Source organism: Choloepus didactylus, chromosome 13 (assembly GCF_015220235.1).
Source record: "Choloepus didactylus isolate mChoDid1 chromosome 13, mChoDid1.pri, whole genome shotgun sequence".
Lineage (NCBI taxonomy): Eukaryota > Metazoa > Chordata > Mammalia > Pilosa > Megalonychidae > Choloepus > Choloepus didactylus.
Genome location: NC_051319.1, coordinates 19,300,780 through 19,328,407, shown reverse-complemented (window position 1 = coordinate 19,328,407; position 27,628 = coordinate 19,300,780). Strand labels below are relative to the sequence as shown.

At 38.1% G+C, this 27,628-nt stretch overlaps 1 protein-coding gene across 1 annotated transcript; it reads right to left on the bottom strand.

Annotated features, from left to right (window-relative positions):
- Positions 1-2,405: 2,405 nt before the first annotated feature.
- ATP6AP1L (ATPase H+ transporting accessory protein 1 like) lies at positions 2,406-26,275 on the bottom strand. Its single transcript, XM_037801541.1, has 7 exons — positions 26,138-26,275; positions 17,358-17,398; positions 17,050-17,108; positions 15,596-15,831; positions 9,495-9,545; positions 6,758-6,998; positions 2,406-3,181 (listed from the first exon to the last, which is right to left on the bottom strand). The coding sequence occupies exons 1-7, from the start codon at positions 26,230-26,232 to the stop codon at positions 2,879-2,881; spliced, it is 1,026 nt and encodes a 341-aa protein (XP_037657469.1). The 5' UTR covers positions 26,233-26,275; the 3' UTR covers positions 2,406-2,878.
- Between the last annotated feature and the right edge of the window lie 1,353 nt (positions 26,276-27,628).

Sequence of the window (27,628 nt, the reverse complement as noted above, 5' to 3'; positions counted from 1 at the left end):
CCAGGATCCCATCATCCCTCTTGGGACCAGAAAATCCAGTTCAAAGGAAGCATCTCCTACTTTCTTCCATAGCCTACAGAGGACAGCTGCTAGAGCACTTTTCAAAGTTGCTGATACTATCTACACTCCCAACTTCTCAAAGCTCTGACAAAGGGAGTGCCCTCTGGGCCTTCAGAGGAGAAAGTAGTTATGCGGTGGAAGAGTAGGTCTCACAGGAAAGATCCACTCCTACATCCCAAATTCTCAAAGTTATTGGATTTCTTTTTCTTTTCTATGTTATACCAAGGAATTTCTGGCCTCTCATCTTCATTTGGAATATGCCACTGTTGAGTTCAGGTTTTAGTCTACCAACAAATCACACAGTTAGAAATACTCCCAGCTGCTCAAACCAGCACATTTAATCCAAAATCTCTGGTTAAAAAAAAAAAAAACAAAGCACTTTTCAAAAAAATTTCAGACCAATCTAAAATTACGCACCTTCCTCCCTGGTCTAGCACCTCCAGGATCCATTCCCACATATATTCCCCAAAGTTTTTTCCTGCATAAATTAACAAACCCTTGCAATGATTTTGAAATGTATCCCTTATTCTCACAGATTTAACTTTGGCTCACTGGGGTATGCTAGAATGTGACTCTAATTTCCTAGAAGCAATGGAGAAATTGGCACACACACTCCCCCACCCCCACCCCCCGGTGAGATAACTATCTCTGGTGGGGTCATTACAAGATTGTCCAAGTAAGGCAGGAATAGCTTCATCTCACAGGGGCTGCTTCTGCTTGCAATAGACAGTGAAGTTTGGGGGGAAGTGTGTCAGTATTCTTAAAGTTATCTAAATCCTCCAAGATATTACTAATCCTATTCTCAAGATTCTTCTCTTTCCTAATCAACGTTTTAACATTCATGTAAGAAACCTGGCAAAACTGTAAATTCCACATGCAATGCTGTTTAGCAACTTGCAGTATCAGATCTGATCCTGATTTTCAACTATGTCAGCCCTTTGGAAAACAGTAAGAGATTCTTTTAGGGAATTAATAAAAATCTCCCAGGGTCTTTGTGCCTTTAGCTGTAAATTCAAAATCTTGAGCTATTATTTTCTTTCTGCAAGCCCTCTAGTACAGTTAGAAAGAGCTAGCCTATCCAACAGAACATTATCTATAACTAAAGTGACTAAACAGCCCAGTTTGCCCGGTACCATCTTGTTTATGTCTGCTGGCTTGGACTTTTACTCTCAAAGTGTCCCAGTTTTAACAACAAATTATATGTAGACGCTTCCTGTACCTCTATCCTATCACAGCAGCCATTCATAATAAAAATAATCACTTCATTCAAGCCAACTGCATCGATAATCTGTTGCATTACTGAATGACATGAATGATCGGTTTTCCCATTCTCTAATGTTAACAGTGTCCCATCCAGTTTTAAACCAAACAGAGTTAGTTAATCAATACTAGAGTCCCATTTTCTTGAGGGTCTGTTCCAGGCAAACGTCTCTGGTTCTAATAACTATATAAGCCAGGATTCTTTGTTGCAGACTACAGAATCTACTCTAGGTAAAAAAGCAGAAAGGAATTTACTATAGAGTATCAGTAGTTTACAGAATTCTGAGAGGGTTGGAACCGAAATTACATTCACACTCTTAGATAATATAGTCAGAAAAATGCTCAACAGATTCTGTTCTAGCAGAAGCCCCACTGATATTGCCATCCACTGTTTGGAACCTAATATGGGACTAGACAGCAGACCCATCACCACAGCTCCTCAGAAGATCACATTTCTCTGTTCGTGCCCTTCCACCTCCATTTCTATTGCATTTTAAATTTTGTGCAGTGGCATCTTCTTAGCAGAACCTAGGTCACATGTGGAGCCCTAGGTAGAGAAATGTAATGTTCTTTTTACATTTAAGATCCCGTTAACACAGGAAGACATATCAGAGAAGGTTTGGTGAGGGCTCCCAGTGAGCTGATCTTCAGTATCTGCCAAGAACTGAAAAAGATCATGGAGAATCCGTGTGGAGGGAAAGGGTGGTGAGAGGAGGTGTGGTGGCTCCACAATTTCTATTAAGGAGAGTTTAAGGGACACTCTCCTCAGGAGGGGATTTAGGGGATTTGCCTTGAAGCTGTGTGTGTACAGCAAGCACAATTGTCTTACTTAGCTCTGTTGCTTATTTCAAATAGCACTTAGGGCAGATTCTAGAAGCCTAAATCAAACAAACAAATCAGACAAACTCTGGCACTGCCACTAGATGAGTTTGATAAGGTACTGCCAAGACTTTACCCCTACTTCACAGATGGAGCTGGGTTGCCACAGAATGGCAAAGTAAATGACAGGAATGCCCAAGAATATTCTACCATATTGGACAGGAGTCTTCTGTAAACATTTCTGTGAAAGGCGGGGGGGGGGGGGGGACAAAATTGAGGCATAATTTCTGGAAAATATCAACTATGTTACAAATGTAATACAAAATGTTGTCGATTCGGAACTTCCTGATAACCTTGGGCTTACTATTTCTACACCTAGCATAGGCAGACTGGTATAAACAAAGAGGACCAAGTGTGTTTTCCTTTCTCTCTATTGTACCACTCTTTTTTGGTCCCCTTAACTTGAAATATCTATCCCTTTGCTTTCAAGGTAGCTTTGGGGCAACAATCATATTTTGTCTCTATGAGATCCCTGGGATGGCTTTTTCATTGCATCAAGTCTATCTAAATAGGCCAACGGATACTTCAAAAGCAACTCATTGTGCATTTGCTTTCTTTTTTTAAAATCAAGCCATTTGGAGGAAACCTTCAATACACAAGTCAAACAGCACAGAATAACAGAAACAACTCCTGGCAGAGCCTGTTGTGGAGGCTGTAAAGGAGAGAGCGGTCCATGCTGCTAAACATAAATTTTGCAGATCTGTTGGCTTCTCAGTTCATAGCATTCAACTCCCTGGCTCCTCAGTAGCTCCTTCTCTTCTGCTACATCTCGAGCTTTCAACTGTGGGAAGTGGGCAGGAGAGGCAATGAAATCGTAGTGCCGATCGAGATACCGCAAGTAGATGAGCATGTGCAGGGCGTAGGCCAGCACCAGCAGCAGAATCAGGGACATTGCCAGGCCGATCAGAATGGCTGGCGAGAAGGAGGAGGCACAGTCTCGGGCCTTGGCAAATTGTCCCCCCTGGATGGTAAAGCCTTGGATCTATCAGGAGAAAGAAAAGAGCTAGGGTGAATTATTCTTTCTCGCCTAAGTTCTACCTCCCAGTTGCACTGGGGGTTCACTGCCCCTAATTAGTCAAATTTAAGTTACAGTGACCAAATTTTCTGAGTAATTTGAACATATGATCTAACAAATGTGAGTGTGTTTCTGGGGACAATGAATTAATTTAAAATTAGGACTGACACGGAAATTCTGGGATATATGGCTGTCATAATTAAGAGGCTCATCATATTCAAGGCTCTGAAATAAAACTTCTATTATTCTGATCTTCAGGAATATTCCCAGTTCATCTAAAACCACAGCAGCTGTGATATCTCTAAAATTCAAAGTACACTCAAAATTTTATAAGCGTTAGTATAAGTTTCACAAAGAGTTTTAAAGCTCTGTTCCTCTGCCTTTGATCCTTTCAATAGGAATTGGCCAGGAAGAGTCTTTTGAGGCAGGAAATCATGATTCCCAATGAGGTAAAACATAATAAAAGCTAGCACTTACTGTAGGTTTCTTTATGTACCATACCCTATCTTAATGCCTTTAGTACTCACAAGGCCCAATGAATAAGTTATTATTTTATCCCCATTTATTGATGAGGAAACTGAGGCACAGAAGGTTAAGTAACAGCTAGTAAGTGTTGTGAGGCTGGAGTTCAAACTGGGGCAGTCTAGCTTCAATCACTTTTCAGTTTATGACTCTATGGCCGCCAGTATGTTCCGTTTCTTCTTCCTTCCACCACTACCTCTCCCTCATTATCATTTGTACCATACAGACCTGCTACCATTTTTGGAAGAGCTATATACCAGCCCTTCCTTGCATCTTACACAGAGAATACAAAGAAAAGCTTTCTCATTGGTTTAATTACTAGGAACTAGGAGAGGCTCAAATAAACAACTCTGCCTCATCTCTTAATACTGTCAAACTTTTTTAAAAAGTGGGGAGGGAGCTCCAGATCAACTTCTCCAAAAACCCAGAGTGATCTTCTGTGGAAGGCAGCCTCCATGTTTTGCAGGTTTTTAGAGTAATATAACCCTTCACATAGTCACCTTATTTGGTCACCTAGCTGGCTTTAAAATGGCACATCAGAAAGTTGAATTATCTATTAGTACTTTACTGAGAATTCATTTTTATGATTAAAGTGGCCATTTTAGCATTTTTCCATGCTAAAATTATTGTGGGTACCTATCACTCATAGAGCTCAGGGGCTTTATGTGCCCAATTGTCAGTGTTCTAGATTGAACCCAAACAACCCCTGAAGGAGACGCTTGGCCTGGCTTCTGGGATTCTTGGCCTGCCTCCCCCTATGAAAAAGTAGAGTGGCCTTCCCTTCAAACTAGTGCCTGAAGAGTCAAGCGCCTCAAAGACAAAAGATGACTGCACTGGGTGCTACAACTCCAGGCAAAGAGAATGCTCTCAGGTTAACTAAGTCTTCATAAGACTTGGGTGAGGCAGGAGAATACCTGAAGGACATGTACACACCCTGTATCTAGTCCACAGGTGAGTTTTGTTTGGCCCAAAATTCTGAATACTCAGATTTCCCATGAAAAATTCAGATTTCTGGCTTCTGTTGAAAAGCCAGAAGATTCGGCAGCAATGGGTCTGCATTTCTACAAAGCAAAAGTCAGTTGGAGTTGATTTTAAAATGCTCCTTCAATGTTGACTACAATTTGTCATAGTTCCCACCTGGCCATCTCACTCATTTCCCAGAAGCACCTGAGTTTGCCATGCAGGCTCCAATCACTCTATACTTTATTCTTGAACAAACCAGATCAGCAAAGCTGCAGATGTGGACTGCAGTCTTTTGTATACATACCTCAGACACCATCACCACCACCACCATGTCTGCCCTGGACTGTGCTTGCCTTCTACCACCTGCTCCCATGAGAGGTGCTTTAATTAGGCAGGCCTATGTGTTTACGGAAAGGATGCTATAGAGGTTGTGGGTACATGTTGCACAATACCAGGGGTAGATATACTTCTCAAAAGCAAATTTTCAGTAGTCTTGGGGATCCTGTGAACATGTAACTTAGTGTGATTCTTTCTGATGTTGGCTGCTCCAAAGCTTCACAGCCAAATTACTGTGCTGCCAAGGCAGACAGATGGCTTTGTGGTTCGATGTACCAACCACACTGGTGTCTCTAGCTGATCTTTTTCTCCCTTGTTTTTTCTTTGTCCCTAAGTTTTTCCTCATTTTTAAAAGTCATTTTTCTTGTAGTATTTCCATAAGTCACCTTAAGCCAATTCTGTAACAAGGTGCATGTAAGAATCAATCAATTCCCTGTTCTACTTAGGTATGCATAAATTATTCCTCTTTTTATTATTATCTCCTCACTGCTCTCCCTTCTCTCTCTTGTAAAAAAAAAAGAGAGAGAGACAGAGACAGAGAGAGGTGCCATATTATTTTTGGAACTGGACAGTCCAGGATTCAAATTCTGCCTCTACCACTTATCAGTTATATCACTTTGAAAAGTTATTAAATTATCAGAAATTCAGTCACAAACACATTCCCATTTGTAAAACAGGAATCATAACAGCTAACTTGCAGAGTTATGATAATTTGTGAAGACAAAGTAGGTAAGTTGACAACGGCACCAACACACAGAGAGGACTCATAAGTACGGATCCACAGTTACTGTTAATCCATGCCAACAAGGTCCTCAGTGTTTTCATATATATTAAGCTATGTATGTTTTACATCCATAAAGAAAATTAGAATTTGAGAGAAGTTAAGTAACTTGCCCAGGTGGCCAATTAAGAATTTGAAACCAGGTATGTCTGCCTCCAAAATGCAAGCAACTTCCCTGCTCCACACTGCCTTTCATCTACAGTGCACCTCTCCAGGAAGGGGGTGAGGGAAGGAAGAAAAAGCCCAAGGGTGGGGGCGGAATATATGTATATAAGAAAGTTGGAAAGTGCCCATAAAAGGGACAGGCAAATCCCTGCTTGCCATTTCAGTGAGTTGGAAGAGCAAGTTAATCTTCTTTCACAGGTAAACAGAGAACTTGACAGAATGTCTCTCAGGCTGAGATTCTGGTGGTGAAAAGGAACCTCTTACACCCTCATGCCTTTTCCCAAATACTTTAAAAAGAATCTCTGGGATATTTTTGACTCCCTGGCTGACAGTTCCATTCCTATGCTAACTGCCAAAGCTGTCACTCACGCTCCAGTTGTACTTCTTATCTGTGCTGATAAGATCACTGCTGCAGTCCCCACGAAGGAAATAAAATAATTGCCCCTAGAAGGGCCTCTCACTCCAGGAAGTGTGGGTCACCGGGCTTCACACCACAGCTTCACTCAGCTTGGATGGCTGGCGTTCCTCACTGATAACTATTAGTGACCTGATAAACCTGAATGTAAAAGCAAGTTCTTTTTTTTGCATGAGAGGAGAGGCCAGCAAGGAGAGGAAATACTCTATCCATTTCACACCTTAGAGAGAAAGATAAAAACACCAATATTATTTTAAAGGTGTACACAGCCGTCTTTTTGGTAAGCATCTGTTTCAGGTGTTTTGAGCCTAAGCCTGAGAATTTGGGGCACCAAATACGTATGTTTTAGTTTATTTATTACCTGGAAATCAACAAAAGTGACCTCCCACGGGCTTGAGACATCCTCTGTGTCGCTGGGCAGCAAGAGGGCATCGTACCGCTGCAGGTTGCTGACGTGTTGGCAGTGGTAGGAGTAACTCCACGGAGCGTAAATGCCAGTTGCATTAAAAGTTGCTTGGATTGAATTATTGGAAATAATCTCAACTCGGTGTAAACTAAACCAACTCTGGAAGGACAACTTCTTGTAACTGGTAAGGATGAATCTGAAAATGATTATAAAACAGCATTAGCCCCGCCGCCCCCCCTCCCCCACCCCGCATTTGCTGACCCGGGACATCGTCTGTGAACAGTACAATAGCGCCCTCTTTTGTCAGGCACTGGAACTGGCTTGAGTAGATGCTCTCCCTTTTCCAGTTCTTCCAAACAGGAGCCTCCTGGTGGATGGGAATGAAAGCAGATGACAGGACACTCCCCCCAAAGTAAACAATACAAATTTCTACAAAAGGAAAAGCACAAAAAGCTTGTTTTTATTTTCTTTTTTAGAATCAACTCTTGATTATGTATTCATTATTGCAAAAAAATGAGAAAAACGTAAATCACAAGCTAAACAATTATGGTTAAAAATAATAGTAATAGATCTTACTATGTGCCAGGCACCCATCTATGTTCTTTATGTGTGTTACTGCATTTAATCTTCACAACAACACTACGAAATAGATAATATTATTATTCACATTTCACAGTTGAGGAATCTTAAGACACAGAAGAGTTATACAACTTGTGCAAGGTCACTCAGAGAATAATATTAGAAGTGGGTTTTGAATCCAGTCTGATTCCTGAGCCCTTTTTCATAGCCACTTTGAAATGGAATATTCTCCAGTCCAAATTATAATGTATATATGCTGTAATGATTTCTTTTTTCATTAAAAAATATGTGATTGCATAGAAAAACTTCTGGAAGGACAGAGATGAAAATATTAATGATGACTACAACTGGTGGTTGGATTATGATTATGATTTATTTTCTTCTTTTTATAGTTCAGTATTTTCTGATTTTCCCTTTTCCCTGCTATGTATTACCTCATCATACTTTGGGTTCTTTCAGAAGCAGATGCTGAGACAAGGATGTAAATGTAATAAGTAATTTGAGGATGTGACCCCAAATTTATTTGGGAATTTATTCATTCAAATATACATAGACTAGAGAGTAATGACAGAGAAAGGAAAGGCAACCAAAACAGGGGGCATTATTAAGCAATTTTCCACTGTGGGCAACTAGGAGTTAAACCTTTTGGGGAGTCCTGGGATCCAGGGTAGACAGAACACAGGCCTTGGAGTTTTCTCACCTGAGGGAGAGGGAGCTGGGGTATTTGTGCACTGTTGATCATTGGTTGAAGCCGTAGGGAGGGGAGGCAGTGAGTGCCCTTGGCCAGAGGAAACTTTTAGGCAAACAGATGCTGACAGTTGACAGTTGAAGTGGTAAGCTGTACTGCTCTCAAATGGAAAAGCCCAAGACCATACAGACAGGGCACTGACAGTGTCTGCTGCATACTTCAATTGTCAGAAAATAAATAACAAAGCTATTTTCCATTTGGAAAAGAAAGTATTATGATAAGATAAAAACTATTCCCCATTTCTCTGTGAAATAGATATGTAGATGGGTTTGGTCATCTTCTGGGCTTCTGTTTTCCTTATAACGTCATTCTGAAGGAAGATAACATGCATTTTCTAAATTTTGCTCAACAAAACACTAGTGTCCCGTGATATGCCAGCACTTGTTCTGAGGAAGAAAGCTTTCCAAGGTTAAACAGTAAACTGTAGATGAATGAAAGTTACAAAGTACAGTAGTCTTCCTTAAGAGCATGTCTTCTCAGAAATTTTAAGACACAGATTTATACTGCAAATCTCCAAGAGAAGGGCAGAGTGTTTAGTCTTTCCCAAACATGTGTGACCACAGAACCCCTTTGCTGTGGAATCTTACAAATATTTTCACAGAACAGAATTGTTCTATAGAAAGACTGCCCTAACACATCTGCTGGTTTTCCATGACTTTAAAGACACAGATGCTTATCACCTCTAAAAGATTGGTCCTATAGGAAGAGAAACACTATATTCTTATAAGAAAAAAATTAAATGCCTTCAAGTTGTTTTGTTCATTTTGGTTTTTTATTCCCACCCCCCATCCCCAGCAGCAGCTTCTAACTGCTTGGATAAACCACAGCTAGCAGATACATCCTTCCATGCATAAACACAGAAAAATGTAGGCCTGGGTTGGCCTGTCTGCTGGGGAGTTCAGAAAACAGAGACTTTTTCATTGTTGTTAAATGATAATTGTTATTCATTGTAAGGAGCTATAGAAAATAACTCTAAACCAGGCTTTAACCCCATAGAGCTTTATTTACATTTTATTCTTTGCTCAGAAGGGTTTCGCATTCTCAGGTTCATGTATTCTCCAGAACACTTTGGGGAGGGGGCTTCGGGGGTAGCTATAGATGCTTTGCTAGAAACTAAAGAAAGCATTACTGTAAGATCCCATCATGTAACACCACTGGCTCTTCAGTGGCAGATGTGGCATTTTGCCTGTCACAGTGCTGGGCACATAGCAGGCCCATGACACATTGAATGAATTGAATGAATGAATTGAATTGAATGATTAAATTACACAGAACAAATATTAAATGATGAATCTATGATACCCTAAAGTGGTGTCTATATTGAAAATATAATAAGCTTACCTATTTTCTAGTCTTAAAACCTACCTTATAGCAAGACCTTTGAGATTTTCAGCATCACCAAACTTCAGAGACAGCCTAAGAAAACAGAGACAACACAGTCTGCAAAATAGAAATGCTGGTTGAAAGGCAGAATGGCACAACCACTTTGGAAAACAGCTTGGCAAAGGCTTAAAAAGTGAAACATGCACATATCATATGATCCAGTCATTCTACTCCTAGAGAAATGAAAATATGTGCCCCTACAAAGATGTATATATGAATGCTCATGGCAAACTCACTTGGAATAGGTAAAAACTGGAAAAAAAAAATTCCCATCAACAATAAGTTGTGGTATATCCATACAATGGAACCTTTGATACATGGAGAAACATAGAAGAGTATCAAAGCATTAGGCTAAGCAAAAAAAGCCCAGATAAATGAGAGTGCACATTCTTTGATTGCATTTCTATAAAGTTCTAGAAAATGCAAACTAACCTGTAAGGATAGAAAACAGATAAGTGGTTGCCTGGAGACATGGGGATGGCAGGAAGGGTAGATTACAAAGCAGTACAAGGAAACTTTTGGGGATGATGAAAATGTTTGTTACTTGGTTGTGTCAATATTTTTGTAGCTTTATACATATGTGAAAACTGATCAAATTTTTCACTTTAAATATGCACAGTTTAGTGTATTTCATTTATATTTCAATAAGATTGAAAAATAGGAATGATAATTAAATAAATAAATAAATAAAGTCAGAAAATGTGAACAATTTTAAATACACAAACAATGAAGCAGCTCCATGACATTATGATGTCTCTAAGTTATAGTACCTCAAAATACATTATAAAACCAAAAAAGCAAAAACTTTAGATAATTATAAAATGTGTAAATATAAGCTTGAAAAAAAGTACCATACATATCTAATCTCATTAATTTGGTCCCACTTATCAAGAAACATAAATTTCAGTGGCTGACAATAAGCCAAGCCCTAAACAATAGTAGTCCACAAAATACTAAAGAATACCTAGGTCCCTGTTCTAGTTTGCTAATGCTGCTAGAATGCAGAACACCAGAGATGGATTGGCTTTTATAATAGGGGGTTTATTTGGTTACACAGTTACAGTGTTAAGGCCATAAAGTGTCCAAGGTAACACATCAGCAATCAGGTACCTTCACTGGAGGATGGCTAATGATGTCTGGAATACCTCTGTTAGCTGGGAAAGCATGTGGCTGGTATCTGCTCCAAAGTTCTGGTTTCAAAATGGCTTTCTCCCAGGACATTCCTCTCTAGGCTGCAGTTCCTCAAAAATGTCACTCTTAGTTGCACTTGGGATATTTGTCCTCTCTCAGCTTCTCAGGAGAGAGTCTGCCTTCAATGACCATCTTCAAACTGTCTCTCATCTGTAGCTTCTGTACATTCTTCAAAGTGTCCCTCTTGGCTGTAGCTCTTCTTCAAAATGTCACTGTCCGCTGCACTAAGTTCCCTCTGCCCATCACCTCATTTACATGGCTCCACTGATCAAGGCCCACCCTAAACGGGTGGGGCCATGCCTCCATGGAAATATCCAATCAGTCATCACTCACAGCTGGGTGGGGCACATCTCCAAAGAAACACTCAAAGAAATCTAATCAAAACTGATAATGTCTGCTCACACAAGATTATATCAAAGATAATGGCGTTTGGGGGACACAATACATTCAAACTGGCACAGTCCCTATGTGAGATTCCATAACAGTTTCACTCACTAAGTTTATTTTTCAGAAACTTAAATCCTCCAGAGTATTCCTATGCCAGATAAGTCCCAAAACCCAGAGGCAATAGCCTCTTCAAGAACATCAGTTAGATGCACCCCCTTCCCCATAACGTCAATGCCCCTTTCCAATATGAGCAAGTTAGGGTGGTCACTGCCCAGATAAATCTGAAGATTGCGAAAGTGATCAAATGAGAGGGAGGGGCATCAACAGACAAGATAGGATTTAACAAAGGATTACAAATACTGAATCTTTATTTTTTTAATTTTTGTTTTTTTTTAGTTTCTAGGATATTAGAACAGCTAGAAGGAAAAAACTGAAATGATGGCGCTGTAACATATAACATGCTCTGAAATTTGCTGTATAACAACTTGTTAAATCGTACTTTGAAAGTTATCACAGTTCTGTATATATGTCATACCTCACAATAAGGAAATAACTGAAATTGTGGAACTGTAACCCATAACATCCTTTAACATTTGCTCTCTAACTACTTGTTAAATCGTACTTTGAAAGTTATTACTTTTCTATATATGTTATATTTCACAATTAAAAAGTGTAAAAAAAATTTCAGTGGCTGGCTTGAATTTTATATTAATACTATTTATGAGGAAAAGAGATGTGTTTGCAAAATAAAACACATAAATGAGATTTCTAAGAAGTATTTTAATTTCCTAACAGCATAAACTTAAACATTTTAGAAGCATTCATCTACAAACACTTGATAAGCTAATTTACTCATTAAGGCAAAGACATTTCCCTAACAATATTCTGACAGTCTGTTACAAATAAAATCCTTTAAAGAAATAAAATGCATTTCTTGAACAGTACCTTATAAATTTGACTTCTCACTTATTCTAAAAGGAATTTCCTAGTTCTTCTAAGGGATCCGAATAGCTGGGCCCTACAGCTAAAGTATAGCCAAGGGCTTGCTGATCCCACCCTAATCTCTGTCCCCCATCTCCTCCATGCTTCAGGTCCTCAAAAAGGCTTTCAATGGAAGCTTGTAACATGCTCTGCTTCAGAGTAAAGAACGTGAGCCCTGATTTCAACAGAATCAATTTAACACTCATTCGTTGAGGGTCTTCTAAGTGCCAGGCTCTGTACCGGAAACTGAACATACACTGGAGAAACACAACCTAGAGCAGGAGCAGCTCAAACACTGGAGCCCCCTTTATTCTTTCCAGCACCCTACTCTTCCACATTTAAAACAGATTCTGAATTCTTCAGACTCCAATTGCCTAAATTCAATATATACACAGATGCTGGGATTAAGCTGTATTTGTAGAGCTTTCAAGATTTAAAAAGACTTCCATGCAAATCTGCCTGCCAGCAATTTGCAACTCCCTGAACATTTTGTTACCAAAAGCTAAAACATGGTCATCTTTTTTTAATCCAGGCTTTTGACCTTACATGGTTATGTCTTCTCTTGGGTTTGTTCTTTCAGCATTCTGGGTATTGAGGACCTAAGACTTCCTTGCCAACACAGCAAAAGCATCTCACTAATCCTCTAGTCACAGGAATCCAGAACACTAAGTCTCAGCAGCTGGTTCTTAAGCGCCTCACATCCTGGAAGCCTGCAGCTCCTCCTTTTTGTGTGGGTGCTGGAGGATGTCTGCACACGTGCACTCGAGCAGGACCCTGAGTGGCCGATGCTGTTCTGCTCGGAGCATGTGCCTGAGTAGAGCTCTAGGGCAGTGACCAAGAAGACAAAAAGTCAGCCCCACCCGATCATTAATTTGTGTGCTATGAAAACTAAAGTTTACCTAAGCCTCTCCACCAGGTAATTAGACACTATTTTATTTGTATTATCCTTAGTAGGTTAGGAAGACAATACTACTGCTTCCATTAGCACTTGACAAGTTCTCAGAGGGCTAATGCATACATTTCTTCATCTGACTTTTTTTTTTTTTTTTACAATTCAGTGCTTTTTAATATATTCACAAGGTTACACAACAATCACCATAATCAATTTCAGAACAATTCATCACCCCAAAAAGAAACCCCTTCCCCATTAGCAGTCACTCCCCATTCTCCCCTTCCCCTAGTCATTTCATTTTCACAGTCCTGTGAGATGGGACCAAGACATTTTATAAAGACATTTTAGACCCCAGCTCTATTAACAAGTAACTATATGGCTTTGGAAAGTTTCTTAACTTCTTTGAGCCTGGATGTCCTCCTCTGAAGCAGGGATGATAATAGCACCTGTGACTCGGGAGTTATTTCTTCATGCCTGGAAAGACTTAGCACAGTGCCTGACCCATAGTAAGGCACTTACCATGCTGGTTAATAGATGCCCTCATCTCCGTCTCACAGATGATGATGTTAGGCTCCTGTTTGTAAAGTCACACAGTTCACCGGGTCTAGAAGCTGAGTTTTCATTCTTTCCATCTCTAAGTTCCCAGTGATCACTAAATTTTCTAAAGCCCAGAAAAAGCTGTGGTACCCTGAGTTTTCCCCTGAAATACCCTAGGGACAGGATAAATGGAATCATGGGGGGCCAGTCAGCCAAGGATAGGCACGATTATCCCCAGGCAACCAACTCTTGGTGCCTAATCAGACCCTGATTAGAGTCTGAGGAAATGTTCTGAGCTCTCAGCAATTGCTGGAGTCTCTTTAGAAGTTGAGCTGTAACAGAATAAACAAATCTGGGTCGACTCTGTATGCTTAAGCTTACAATTCCCTAAATTCCTAGCAAAAGAGAGTCATTCTGAATAGCAAGATACTTACTATGACTTATAAATATATTTTAATATAATAGATTTTTACCCATCAAGAATTTGTAAATGAGAAGCAAAGTTCAGGAATAAAAAGTGTTTCCAGCAAAGTATATAAAGTAGATAAAGAATACATACTCTCTCTCTCACTCTCTCTCTCTCTCAAACACATACACACAGACACAAACACACAACACACACACAGTATGTGTGCTGGTTTGAATGTATTATGTCCCCCAGAAAAAGCCATATTCTTTGATTCAGTCTTGTGCTGAATTTTGCATGGAATTTTGGTGCTGATTAGATTTGCATGGAAATGCGCCCCACCCAACTGTAGGTGATAACTCTGATGAGATAATTTCCATGGAGGCAAGGCCCCATCCATTTAGGGTGGGCCTTGATCAGTGGAGCCATATAAATGAGCTGACAGTCAGAGGGAACTCAGTGAAGCTGTGAGTGATGTTTTGAAGAGGAGCTACAGCCAAGAGGGACACTTTGAAGAAAGCACAGGAGCTGCAGATGAGAGGCAGTTTGAAGACGGCCGTTGAAAGCAGACTCTTGCTCCGGAGAAGCTGAGAGAGGACAAATATCCCAAGTGCAACTAAGAGTGACATTTTTGAGGAACTGCAACCTAGAGAGGAACGTCCCGGGAGAAAGCCATTTGAAACCAGAACTTTGGAGCAGACGCCAGCCATGTGCCTTCCCAGCTAACAGAGGTTTTCCAGACACCATTGGCCATCCTCCAGTGAAGGTACCCGATTGCTGATGTGTTACCTGGACACTTTATGGCCTTAACACTGTAACTGTGTAACCAAATAAACCCCCTTTTATAAAAGCCAATCCATCTCTGGTGTTTTGCATTCCGGCAGCATTAGCAAACTAGAACGGTATTTATGGTTCACACACAGCATCCTGCCCATCTAAACCAAGTCAGAACAAATGCAGAAATGCAGAGACTCTCCCAAAAGCATCTATTATAATAGCAAATATTGAAAGGGAGATGTGTAGAAAGCAAGTGGGAAATACCAGATCTTCTCCAACTGGGCCAAAACAAATAAAAGCAAAGAATTTTTGCTTGGATGACTAAAAAGCAAAGAAAGGCAATGGAAACTGATTTCCTCTTAGAAAGAGATATTTGTTTAATCTGCTTATTTAATATCAAAACTAATTATTCTAATCATTTTGAAATGTCCTAAAGAATTATCTGAAATTTGGCCATTCAAAAGTACCCTTGCACATTTACAAATAGGCAATGTTCTACAACTTCAGACTACCCCTTATAGTCAAACATATGCTCTGGCTAGCATCAGGCTTCTCTGTTTTATCCACTAGAATATGTATGTCCCTGCTCTGTGGTATGTAATGTCTTCCCTGGTGAGACAAGAGTAGTTGATACCAGTCCTGGAATCTCTTTCTTTTTTCTGAATGAGTTTGGGGACTTTATTTCAGGACCCTCATTTTCCACAAGTTACTGGGACCAATTACTTAAATTTTCAGAAGAAAATTGCTGGGGCTAAGGTAACAACTTTTAAAAATTTATTACTGACTTGTTCTTTCCTTTTGTACTTTAAACACTTCCTCAAAGAACTATTTCAGAGTCATATACAAAAAAAGCCTACTTCTCTTTTTCTGAAATGATAGAAAACTGGATATGTAGTTAACAGATCAACTTACATGGCACTTTCTTTGCTGCAATTTGAGTTGCCAGAGTCCACAGTTGCCTTCTGTCCAAATGCTTCATCAGTAAGGTCCAGCCGGGTCTGATTCTTAAATTTAATTGTTATTCTTTTGGACCAGAAGAGAATGCAGGGAACTCCACCAAGGGAGACATTAACTGGACTATGATGGCTGAACGCATTCCAAGGTTCTTTTTCTAAATGGCCTTGTTTGCTCAGATTGTGGTTGAGAGTCTAATTAACCAAATAAAAGAAATGTAAGAAATGGATTTTTTCCCATGGCACAAAAGTCCTCCTAGAAATAACAAGGTTAATTCACAGCCTGCTATAATGCTGATCTAGCTCCAGAGTCTGTGCTTTGTGGGGCAGAGGAGAAAAGATGGAATGGACTAGATTATAACAAGCCTAAACTGATAGGCAAACCTGAAAGGCACCTTAACCCATTTCCACAAAGCACCAAAAATGAAAAGGACCAAATTGTAAAAACAAACAAACAAAACCAAAACAAAACAAACAAAAAAAAAACTTCGGAAATAATAATATCAGCAATATAGAATACTTTTAAAAATTCACTATGCCATGAAACTGATAGCAATAATCTCTTTAGAAAATAATAGCATAAGAACCAAAATAATTTACAGCTTTAAATAAAGAAATTAACATTTAAACAAAGAAACCAGAGGCTTCTAGAAGTCAATCACAATTCTTCAGATCATCAGTGTCCAGTAGAACTTTCTCCAATACTGGATATGTTCTATATCTGTACTGTCCCAGCCATTGGCTGCATGAGGCTGTTGTGCATTGGGACTATCGTTAATGAGGCTGAGGAACTTAATTTTTTATTTTATTTAACATTCATTTATTTGAATTGAAATTTATATAGCCATACGTGGCTAGTGGCCACTGCACTGGACAGTGCAGCTCCAGACACTTTTATGTATATAAACTAGCAAGGCATTCTAACTGTTCTATATCTTACTAAACCATCAGTAGATTTCCAGGAAGCCCAAGACGATGCATTTCAGTACCCAACTCTGTAGGTCACAAAAGAAGGTTCCTATCTGAAAGAAGAGCAGTCATCTAGACCAACTATTCCATACTAATTACTCCAGTTTAAATACAGATAAAACAAAAAATTAGTTAACAGGCAGCAGCAACCCAAGCTCACCAGTAACAAAAGATAAACTTTTACTATAGCGCTCCTGTCTGGACAGCAGCAAAAGTAAAACTGAATATTGTAATGAAAATAGAAGAGAGCAAGTAAAATTCAGTACTTTGGTTCTTTCCTAACTAAAGAATTACCATAATATATTTGCCTACTCAAAGTTCAAGTAAGAGTATATTAGTTATTAATAGAATCATTATTTATATTTTCACATTGGCTCTGACATGACTGAAATGTAATTAAATCTTTTTTTAAAGATTCAATCTGGTTTCCTGACACATGCATACCTGTGTGGTTGGTATTGTGAAATTCTGGATTGGCTTCATATCTCCATTATTCTGTTGATCTGTCAAATAATAATGTGAGTACAAAAGCTAAATGTCATCAATTTATTAATGTAATTTAGTAACAATAGTATGCCAAGCACCTCATAAACCTAGAAATATATAAGGGTCCAGCCTCTTTGGGCTCGTAATTTAGAATATACTAGTTCAAAGGATTTTAACTTGAGAAACTCCCAGTGTCAGTGAAATCTATCACTGAAAAACCCTTCTTCAACCCGCCAAGGAATCATAAGGTCAATTATAAGTCTTACCATTGTTTATAACCACTTCTTTATTTGAAGATGTCCAAGAACTGAAATTGGAAAAAAAACAAAAAGACACTGAACAAATATCTACAATTCAGATTTTAGTTTCAGGAAGGAAGGATCAATTTATTACATCTTAGAGTAGAAAAGCAGAGTCTTAGCCTATAAAATTGTTCATTTTTTAATAGTGAATTTCTGATCTAAAAAGTAATCTATGTTCTTTAAAAAAAAGTGTGGACAATGTAGAACATTCTAAAAAAAAAATTATAAATCAATCCTAATCGTTATTCACTCAATAATATTTATTGAGAACCTACTATATGCCAGGTAGTGTGCTAGCCTCTATGGCTTAACCAAATTTATGGCACAATAAAATGTTTTACATTGAAATTTTATACTACATAGTACTGTTAACTTATTAAAGCCAAAATATCCAACCATTTTTACTTAAATAAAAGGACAGTCTCACTTACCAAAAAGGTATTTCTGAGTTATGAGAATATAAATTTTGATATATATACTTCCCATCTCTCTCTCTCTCTCTCTCTCTACACACACACACACACACACACACACACACACACTCATACACACATCCCATATACACACATAATTTACTTTTTACAAAATTTAAAAACAGATCTGTGTGAATAAACTGTTTTGGAGCCTGCAATCTTTTAACTAAAAAACAGATCACCTAGAGATCTGGTTGGTTTGTACAGGTTAGTGTGAAACCCCAATACATCCCAGAGTAATTTGGGCAGAGAATAAACTGTATTTGCAAAACCCCCTTGAGGGACTGGAGATAAATTGGAAAATGTACTATACTTCAATTAGTGATGTGAATGGGGCAGATCTGGTTAGGACTGGGGCAGATCAGGCCAAAAGGTAAAGGATGATACTATGTTTTAAAACATCAACTTTCATGTGAGACCAAGGGAAGAGATGGTTATCTGGATCAGGTTCTATATTTTCTGTAGTACACTAAATCATTTAACTTGTACAGCCAGCTTGTTCACATACCACTAATACATGGAACTTTGAACAGGAGGTGAGATCTCCCTGAGGAGCTGGGAGGAAATGCAGAAATGTTGAAATTCCTCACGTGGGTTGTTGCTTATGTGCTCATAAACACTGAGGACTGACGGTTTGGTATGCCGAGCTCTCTATCTTGGGGCTTGCATTCATGGGGCTCATTGCTACAAAGGAGAGGCTAAACTTATAACTGTGGCTAAGAGTCTCCCTCTCAGTACCTCTTTGTTGCCCAGATATGGCCCTCTCTCTCTAGCTAAGCCAACTCAGCAGGTGAACTCACTGCCCTCCCCGCTGCTACATGGGACCTGATTCCCAGGTGTGTGAATCTCCCTGGCAATGCAGGATATGACTCCTGGGGATGAACCTGGACCTGGCAGCCTGGGATTGAGAACATCTTCTTGACCAAAAGGGGGAAGCAAAGTGAAACAAAATAAAGTTTCAATGGCTGGGAGATTTCAAATGGAGTTGAGCGGTCACTCTGGTAGGCATTCTTATGTACTATATAGAGATCCCTTTCTAGGTTTTAGTTAATTAGAATAGCTAGAAGTAAATATCTGAAACTATCAAACTCCAACCCAGTGGCCTTGACTCTGGAAGACATTTCCATAACTATGTAGCTTACAAGAGATGACAGTGTGATGGTGAAAACCTTGTGGATCACACTCCCTTTACCCAGTGTAAGGATGGATGAGTAGAAAAATGGGGACAGGGACTAAATGAAGATTGGGGTAGCATGGGGGGATGATTTGGGTGTTCTTTTTTACTTTTGTTTTTTATTCTTATTTTTATTATTTCTGGTGTAAAGAAAATGTTAAAAAATGGATTCGGGTGATGAAGGCACAACTATATATATGATGGTACTATGAACAGTTGATTGTACACCATGGATAATTGTATGGTATGTGAATATACCTCAATAAAACTGAATTAAAAAAAGAAAAACAAAAGCAACAACAACAAATATTTGCAAAGCCCCCTTGAGGGACTGGGGATAAACTGGAAATATTAAACTTCCCCACCTAGGGAGTTCCTAGATAAATTTTTTTTTAAAAAAATAGATCACCAATATTTTCCATATTATTACATATTTTTCTGGCATAATTTTGAATGCAATATAGTATTACATCATAAGAATGTATCATAATTCATTTAACCAAATTCCCAAACATTTGAGTTCTTTCCAATTCTGTGATATGATAAACAATACTGCATAGAACATTATTGTGAATTGTTTGTTCATACTCATGATTAGCACGTTAAGATAAATTCTAAAAAGTTACATTGCTAAGTTAGAAGATAAACACTTTTTTCATTATGGAAAGTTTCATGATACACAAATATATGCAATTTTTTTCTTTAATTTGTTAAAAGTGTCTTGGTACAATTAATATTTTAAAACCATACACATGCATTACTTTGATAAATTTTTCTAATTTAATTTTTTTAAGATGCCCTCCTTTAAAATTTTATAAATTAACATTCTAGTTTCTACTAAGTCTCTCATAAATGGTTAGTATAAGCCCAATCACATCTAGGGGCACTAACAAAACTGAATTTCCTGAACAGCAAAAATGAGGCTACAATCCAAGTAATCATGTAATTATAATAAACAAAAAGATCTCTACTTATCTATACTCTATAGTGCAAATCAAAATGTAACTGGACATGGAAGAAGAAGATGGTGGCACAGAGAGGAGTAGAAGCCAGTTTGTCCCCCTGGAACAACTAATAAACAACCAGGAACAGCTATTAAATAATATGGAATAACTGCAGGGGGAAAAACATGACTGTTCACTCATCATACACCAGCCTGAATTGGGAGGAATGCCTGAGATCACAGCATAAAATCTGTAAGTAAAAACTATGTTTCCAAACTGGGAGCTCCCTAACCCCTTGGCCCAAGCTGCAAAGCCTCATGGTGCTAAAAAGCAGCACTCTCCAAGCAAGTGAATATAGCTCAGCTGAGCTCCAACTGGGGTTTTAATTAACAAACATGGACTGCTTGATACAAGCTCCAAATCCCCAACAAGCAGACAGAGGCTTTTGGTGATGACTGACCTTGGAGAGCCAGAGGTTGGCCATGGGCTGGCCCTGAAAGGGGCTTCTGTCCCTTTTTTGGCTCAGTAGAGAAAGCCTCAGCCATTTTCAGCTCGCAGCACCCTGACCCAGACAAGGGTGGAGATAGCAGAGTCAGAGAGACAAAGAAACTATTTATATGCAAATGAAAATTCCCTAGGGGGCATATCTTCCCTAAGAGGAAAGAGGTGGTGCCCAGATTTACTACCGACCTTCCATTCAGAATGAGACCCCAGAGCCTGGGAGAAAACAGTCACGGGCCACACGTCCTTACACTAGTCTGGAGCTACAAGCTGACAGGCACCACCTGCTGGTCAGAGAAGCACAGTGACTTGAGGCCTCACAGTGTATACCAATTTTCTAAGAGACACCCTCAGGGAAACCGGATACTGAATATTTCTTCCTTCTGGGACCTGAGCCCATTCTGGTCTGGGAAAACCTGATTGGGGTAACCAAGGCAACCAGATGCCTAGACAACAGAAAACTACAACCTACACTAAGAAAAATGAAGTTATGGCCCAGTCAAAGGAACAAATTTACACTTCAACTGACATATAGGAACTTAAACAACTAATGCTAAATCAATTCAAAAAGTTTAGGGAAGATATGGCAAAACAGATGAACCATATAATGAAAACACTGGGCATACATAAGGTAGAAATTGAAAGTTCAAAAAAACAACTGGCAGAATCTTTGGAAATGAAAAGCAAAACACGAAAGATGGAAGACACAATGGAAACATACAACAACAGATCTTAAGAGGCAGAAGAAAACACTCAGGAACTGGAGAACAAGGCACCTGAAAGCCTATGCACAAAAGAACAGATAGAGAAAAGAATGGAAAAATACAAGCAATGTCTCCGGGAACTTAAGGACAGAATGAAATGCAGGAATGTACGTGTCATGGGTGTCCCAGTAGGAGAAGAGAAGGGAAAAAGATCAAAAGCAATAATAGAGGGAATAATCAATGAAAATTTCCCATCTCTTATGAAAGACATAAAATTACAGATCCAAGAAGCACAGTGTACCCCAAGTAGAATAGATCTGAATAGGCCTATGCCAAGACACTTAATAATCAGATTATCAAATGTCAAAGATAAAGAGAGAATCCAGAAAGCAGCAAGAGAAAAGTGATCCATCACATACAAAGGAAGCTTAATAAGACTATGTGCGGATTTCTCAATAGAAACCATGGAGGCAAGAAGGAAGTGGGGTGATATATTTAAGATTCTGAAAGAGGAAAACCACTAACCAAGAATCCTATATCCAGAAAAACTGTTCTTCAAACATGAGGGAGAGCTTAAAATATTCTCTGACAAACAGACAATGACAGAGTTTGTGAACAAGATACCTGCTCTACAGGAAACACTAAAGGAAGCACTGCAGACAGAAAGGAAAAGACAGGAGTGAGAGGTTGGGAAAGCAATTTGGGGAGATAGTAGCACAGCAATGTAAGTACACTGAACAAAGATGACAATGAGTATGGTTGAAAGAAGAAGGGTAGGACCATGTGGGACACCAGAACAAAAGAGGAAAGATAAAAGACCGGGACTGTAAAACTCAGTGAAACCTAGGGTGGTCAATGATTGTAATAAAATGTACAAATCTGTTTTTACATGAGGTAGAACAAATGAATGTCAACATTGCAAGGTGTTAAAAATAGGGTGGGATTGGGGGAAAATACAATCAATGCAAACTAGAGACTATAACAGAAACATTGTATTATGCTTCCTTTAATATAACAAAGGCAATATACCAAAGCTAAATGCATAGGGGGGAGGGGGATGGGCATTGGTGATGTTTCTGACTCTTTATTCTACTTTAGGTTAATGCTATCTTTCCTTTTGTTGCTTTCTAGCTGTCACGGTTTTTTTTTCTCTCTCTTGCTCTTTCTTTTTTCTTTTGTCTCTCTGACTTCTTTGACTCTTCCTCCTTCTTTGTGGGAGAAATGGAGATGTCTTTATATAGATATTGGCAATGGTGCTGAATATATAAATATGTGACTATACAGGCAACCAACAATTGTTTACTTAGGACGGAATGTATGGTGTGTGAACAAAACCATCTTAAAAAAAAATGGGTTGATGAAGAAGCCTTGAGGGCACTATATTGAGTGAAATAAGACAGACACATAGGACTAATATTGCAGGGTCTCACTGATATAATCTAATTATAATATGTAAATTCATAGACATGAATTATAAGTTACCAGGATATAAAATGAGCCTAAAGATTGGGGAGCAGTTGCTTATTATGAGCAGAATGTTCAACTAGGGTGAACTTAAATGTTTGGAAATGGACAGAGGTGATGGTACATGTTGTGAGAATAGCTAACAGTGCTGCATGGTGTGTGAAGGTGGTGGAAAGTGTAAGCTCAGAGTCACATATGTCACCAGAAAGAAAGTTGGAGGTTAAAAGATGGGAATGAATAAAACAGTGAATCTTGTAGTGGACAATGTCTGTGATTAAATGCAAATATTAGAAATCTCTCTCACAATCTAAAACAAATGTATGGCACTATAACTAGAAGTTAATAATAAAGGGGCATAGAGGAAAAAATATATATACCTATTGCAAATTATAAACTACAGTTAGTAGTATTTTAACATTCTTTCATCGACAGTAAGAAATGTACTATATCAATACTATAAGTCAATAATGGGGGGGTGGTTAGGGGTATAGGAGGATTGGAGTTTCCTTTTTTTGTCTTTTTTCTTTTCTGGAGTAATGAAAATGTTCTAAAAATTGAAAAAAATTAATTGTGTTGATGGGTGTACAACTGTATGACGGTACCATGGGCAATTGATTGTACACTTGGATCTTTGGATAATTGTATGATATATGAACAATCTCCATTAAAAAAAATGTAACTGAATACATGAAAGAGACACTAATACCCAGGCAATCCTTCTTGAAGGGCTTCAAGATTTCTAGTAACAGAACCATATGTAAATAGATTTTTAAAATTCCCTTCATTTGAGCTTTAGTCATTCAAAAATCATGTTTCATAATACAGGGTTAACTATTCAGTTTTAAAATGTCTTAATGAACAAAAACAGAGAATTATGAAATATAATTCCTAAATAAGATAAATATTTCTGAAACTTTTGGAAGTATTTAGTTAGCAGGGGAGTTTAATGAATGTTTATTAAATACTTAATGAATGAATGAGCTGTAGTACCATTAACATGCTTTGCTTGAAGCCTTGTTTTCCTAATTAAAAATATCCATGTATTCACTGATAAAGTAATTCTAATAGACAACCCAGGCTTGTCATTTCAATGAGTCTATAGTCATGAACATACAATAATGCTGCTACATTTCTTTTTCAAATAGGTTATAATTCAGATAGGCCTTGTCCATACCCATAAGCCTGAACTAATGAAGTTTTATCAGAAGCCATAATACATAGAAGACAAAATACACAGGCATCTTTCCATCACTATATAGTCTCTCCACTAAAGTAGAAAATAAAGAATTATCTGGTTAAGAATTATCTGTATGAATGAAATAAAAAACACTGGTTAAAAAAAATTAAGCCTATATTGTCACTCAAATATTCAGATGCTTTTCAAGTAAAAGGAATTTTCTGTCTCTGCAATAACTGAAAAGTAATCAAGAGCCTGAGGCTTGTAGTAGCTGGTGCTATATTTTTTATTTACCAGGTCTTCCATCATGAGTCTCCCAGTATGTCTTCATGAAGGTGAAGATGAAGCAGCTCCTTCATCATCCTACTAATAGATTTCCAGACTTGGGATAATGATCACATTTCCATCCTACAAGGCCCTAAAAGACCTCCACGTGCCAACCATGACTGCCTCATTTCAGCTCTTTCCTTTTTTCTGTGCTCCAGCTGCACTAGCGTTCTTTCATTTCCTGAAGGCTTCATGTTTTACTCTTCCTTCATAAGAGTCTTAGCACATGCGTTCCTCTACCTGGAATATTCTCCATCCTTCCCTCCCCACCACCTCCTAGTTATTTCCTATACATCCTTCAGATCACAGCTCAAATATCACTTCCTTAGGAACACTGTCACTAACTTCTCAGACTCGTTTCTATGCCCCTATTATATGTGCTTACAGTTTCCCCTACTTTTCCTTCACAACAATTTTCAAAGTTAATTTATAATAACATGTATCATTTGATTAATGAGCATCTCTCCCACTAGACTTAAAGATCCATGTCTGTTTTGTTCACCATTGTAAGCACCTAGCATCTAGCACAGTGCTTAGCTATTTAAAAGTACCAAGTATTTAAAACATTCATACCTGCAAGAATGAATGAATGAACAAATGAATGAAAAATAAACTCTGAAAAGGAACTGGAAAAGAACACACAGGGTCTACCTGAGAGGGAGAGGACTGGTTCAAGCATAAACCCAATTGAGAAAGGAATATGTAAAGAAGAGGGGTGACTCCTACTGTCTCTATGCTTAGGAAACAAGTATCAAGTTTAAAATGCAATCAGCCTTCTTAGAGACTTAAGAATACTGAATTGGCCCATGTAGTTGAAACATATTTTTAATTTCAGATTCATAATCGAAAGAACATTCAGAAAACAGCAAGTGTTTTCTTTCAAAATGTATTCACATGACATATATTAGATTCAAATGAGTATTGATTTATGTGATTTCTAAGGTCCCTTCTGAAGCTAAGATTACTTACACCCATTAATCTGTTTCACAACTGAATTGTGATTTTTAAAGTTCCTGGTGAACATTTTCCTAGTGTAATACACAAATCAGTCTTTCTGTAAAAACCAGATGGGGAACCATTAAGCTTTAACCACCTAAAGAGTAGATAGAGGTCACTTTCTATTTAAAAGTGAACCTGAAGGAAAGCACTAATTGATTTGGAAACAAATGGAAAGAAACAGATTTTAAAAATGCCTGTACTTAAAGCTTTTATCAGCTGGTGACTTAAGGATATTTTAACACAAATGTTAGCACATCACCTCATTCGCTGCTGTCCTTTGTGTTCACACTAAATTCCCTGATGAATTTGTTGAGATGGCACATCATGACTAACTGGGAGACATGACATAAATTAATTGCTATTTCAGATTCTAAATATTCTTCTTCATAGATACATCTCTATATTCTCTTGTATGATATAAAATGAAACTGAAAGTACCATAGAAATAGAAATAGAAATTTTGCTTGTTCATGTTAAATAATATGTACTCCTGCAGAGTTACCGACTCCTACTGATTAAAATGATTTAACACCTTTTCTTTAATATATGACAGCTTACATATTTCTGAGGGTTTCTTTTTTCCTTACTCTCTTCTCACATAATAAGGGAAGGAAAAACTATAAAATTAACATTTACTTCTGAGTATAAAAGAAAATTCAACACTGATTTGAGGAATCATTTTCTCATAGTTATATACTTCAATACTAAATACAAATATTGCTTAGTATTTTGAAAATAATTCTTGCCACTTATAATAAAGTTTATATTTTTATCTCTTTTTATAAACTCTTATTCAATGATCTTAGTAGTTAACTGAATGATCTAATCTACTTCGTTGATTTTGAATTGTAAACAAATGTAGCTATCTAGCAATATAAAGAAATTACAGAGCCACCTAATTTCACACATGCGCTGAAGTTCAAAAATGCATTGCGTTAAAAGGTGTGCAATTAAAAAAAAAAAAAAAGTGCAATTACTCACCTTACATTCTTCCTGGCGAGTATCTGCTCCAAAGTTAGTGAAAATCCCACACATAAAAAAATGAGTGAAACGCTAAACAATATTTTTCTTCCCATTAAGAATCAGTTTCTTCAAACCAAGCACATCTGTTAGTTCATAAATGCAAACAGAGCAGAGGCAGTACTTTTCATGCCATGTGATGGACAGCATATTCAACCAATAAAATAGGATGGCTTTTCTAGGCTGCTTTTTATATGGGGAACAGTAGAAGGAGGGGCCTGATACTGCTTGATTTAGGGTATAGAGTGAAACCGATGGGTATATTTAGGTTGCTTGATTATTCATCTCAATGAAAAATTATTATGGAGTAGATTTTTAGAGAAAATATATATGCTAATTAAGATTTTAAAAATTCACAATATTTTGATATTGTCATATAACTCATAACAAGAATCTCATACTACTTTTCAGGAAGTTATTAAATTTCCACCCCAAAACTATAAAGTATATATTATTACATGCATTTTTCAAGTGAACAAGTAAGTTTAAAGCTCTGAAACTCACCTAAATGTACATATGTGTCCTAGTTCACAGTTTACTGTTAATTTTCCACAGTTCTAGAATGTGTAATTGGAATAGACATAATCAGCAACTGGCAGAATCCCTACACTGAATCTCTGACTTATGGAGTGAGGGCTATTATATAGGAAAGGCCAAGTGAAGCCTTTAGAACTCCCTTTGCCTAGCAAAACAGTAAATCAAAAGCAATACTGCATTCCTGGAAGGATTGCAGAGATTAGTGACACCATCAAGGACTTGGATGATGCAGGGGTGGTGATTCCCACAACATCTCCATTCAATTCTCCTGTTTGGCCTGTGCAAAAAATAGATAGATCTTGAATGAAGGTGCATTATCATAAACTTAACCAAGTGGTGACTCTGATTGCAGCTGCTACTCCAGATGTGGTATCATTGCTTGAGCAAATCAACACATCACCTGGCACCTGGTATGCAGCTATTGCTCTGGTAAGTTGTTTTTTTTCTCAATAGCTGTTAGTAAGATCCACCATAAATAGTTTGCAAGGCCAGAAGTATACTTTCACTGTCCAACCTCAGGGGTATATCAATTCTCTAGCCCTATGTCATAATCTACACTGAAGGGAACTTGGTTGCCTCTTCCTTCCACAAGACATCACACTGGTCCATTTTATTGAAGATATAATGTTGTTTGGACCTAGTAAGCAAGAAATAGCAAATACTCTAGACTTATTATTAAGATATTTGTTTTCCAGAGGATGGAGGATTAATCCAACAAAAATTCAAGGGATTTCCACCTCAGTAAAATTTTCCGTGTCCAGTGGTGCAGGGCATGTTGAGATATCCCTTCTAAGATGAAGGATAAGCTATTGCATCTGGTCCCTCCTACAACCAAAAAACAGGCTCAATGCCTAGCTGGCCCCTTTGGATTTTGGAGACAACATATTCCTCATTCGGGTGTGCTACTCTTGCCCA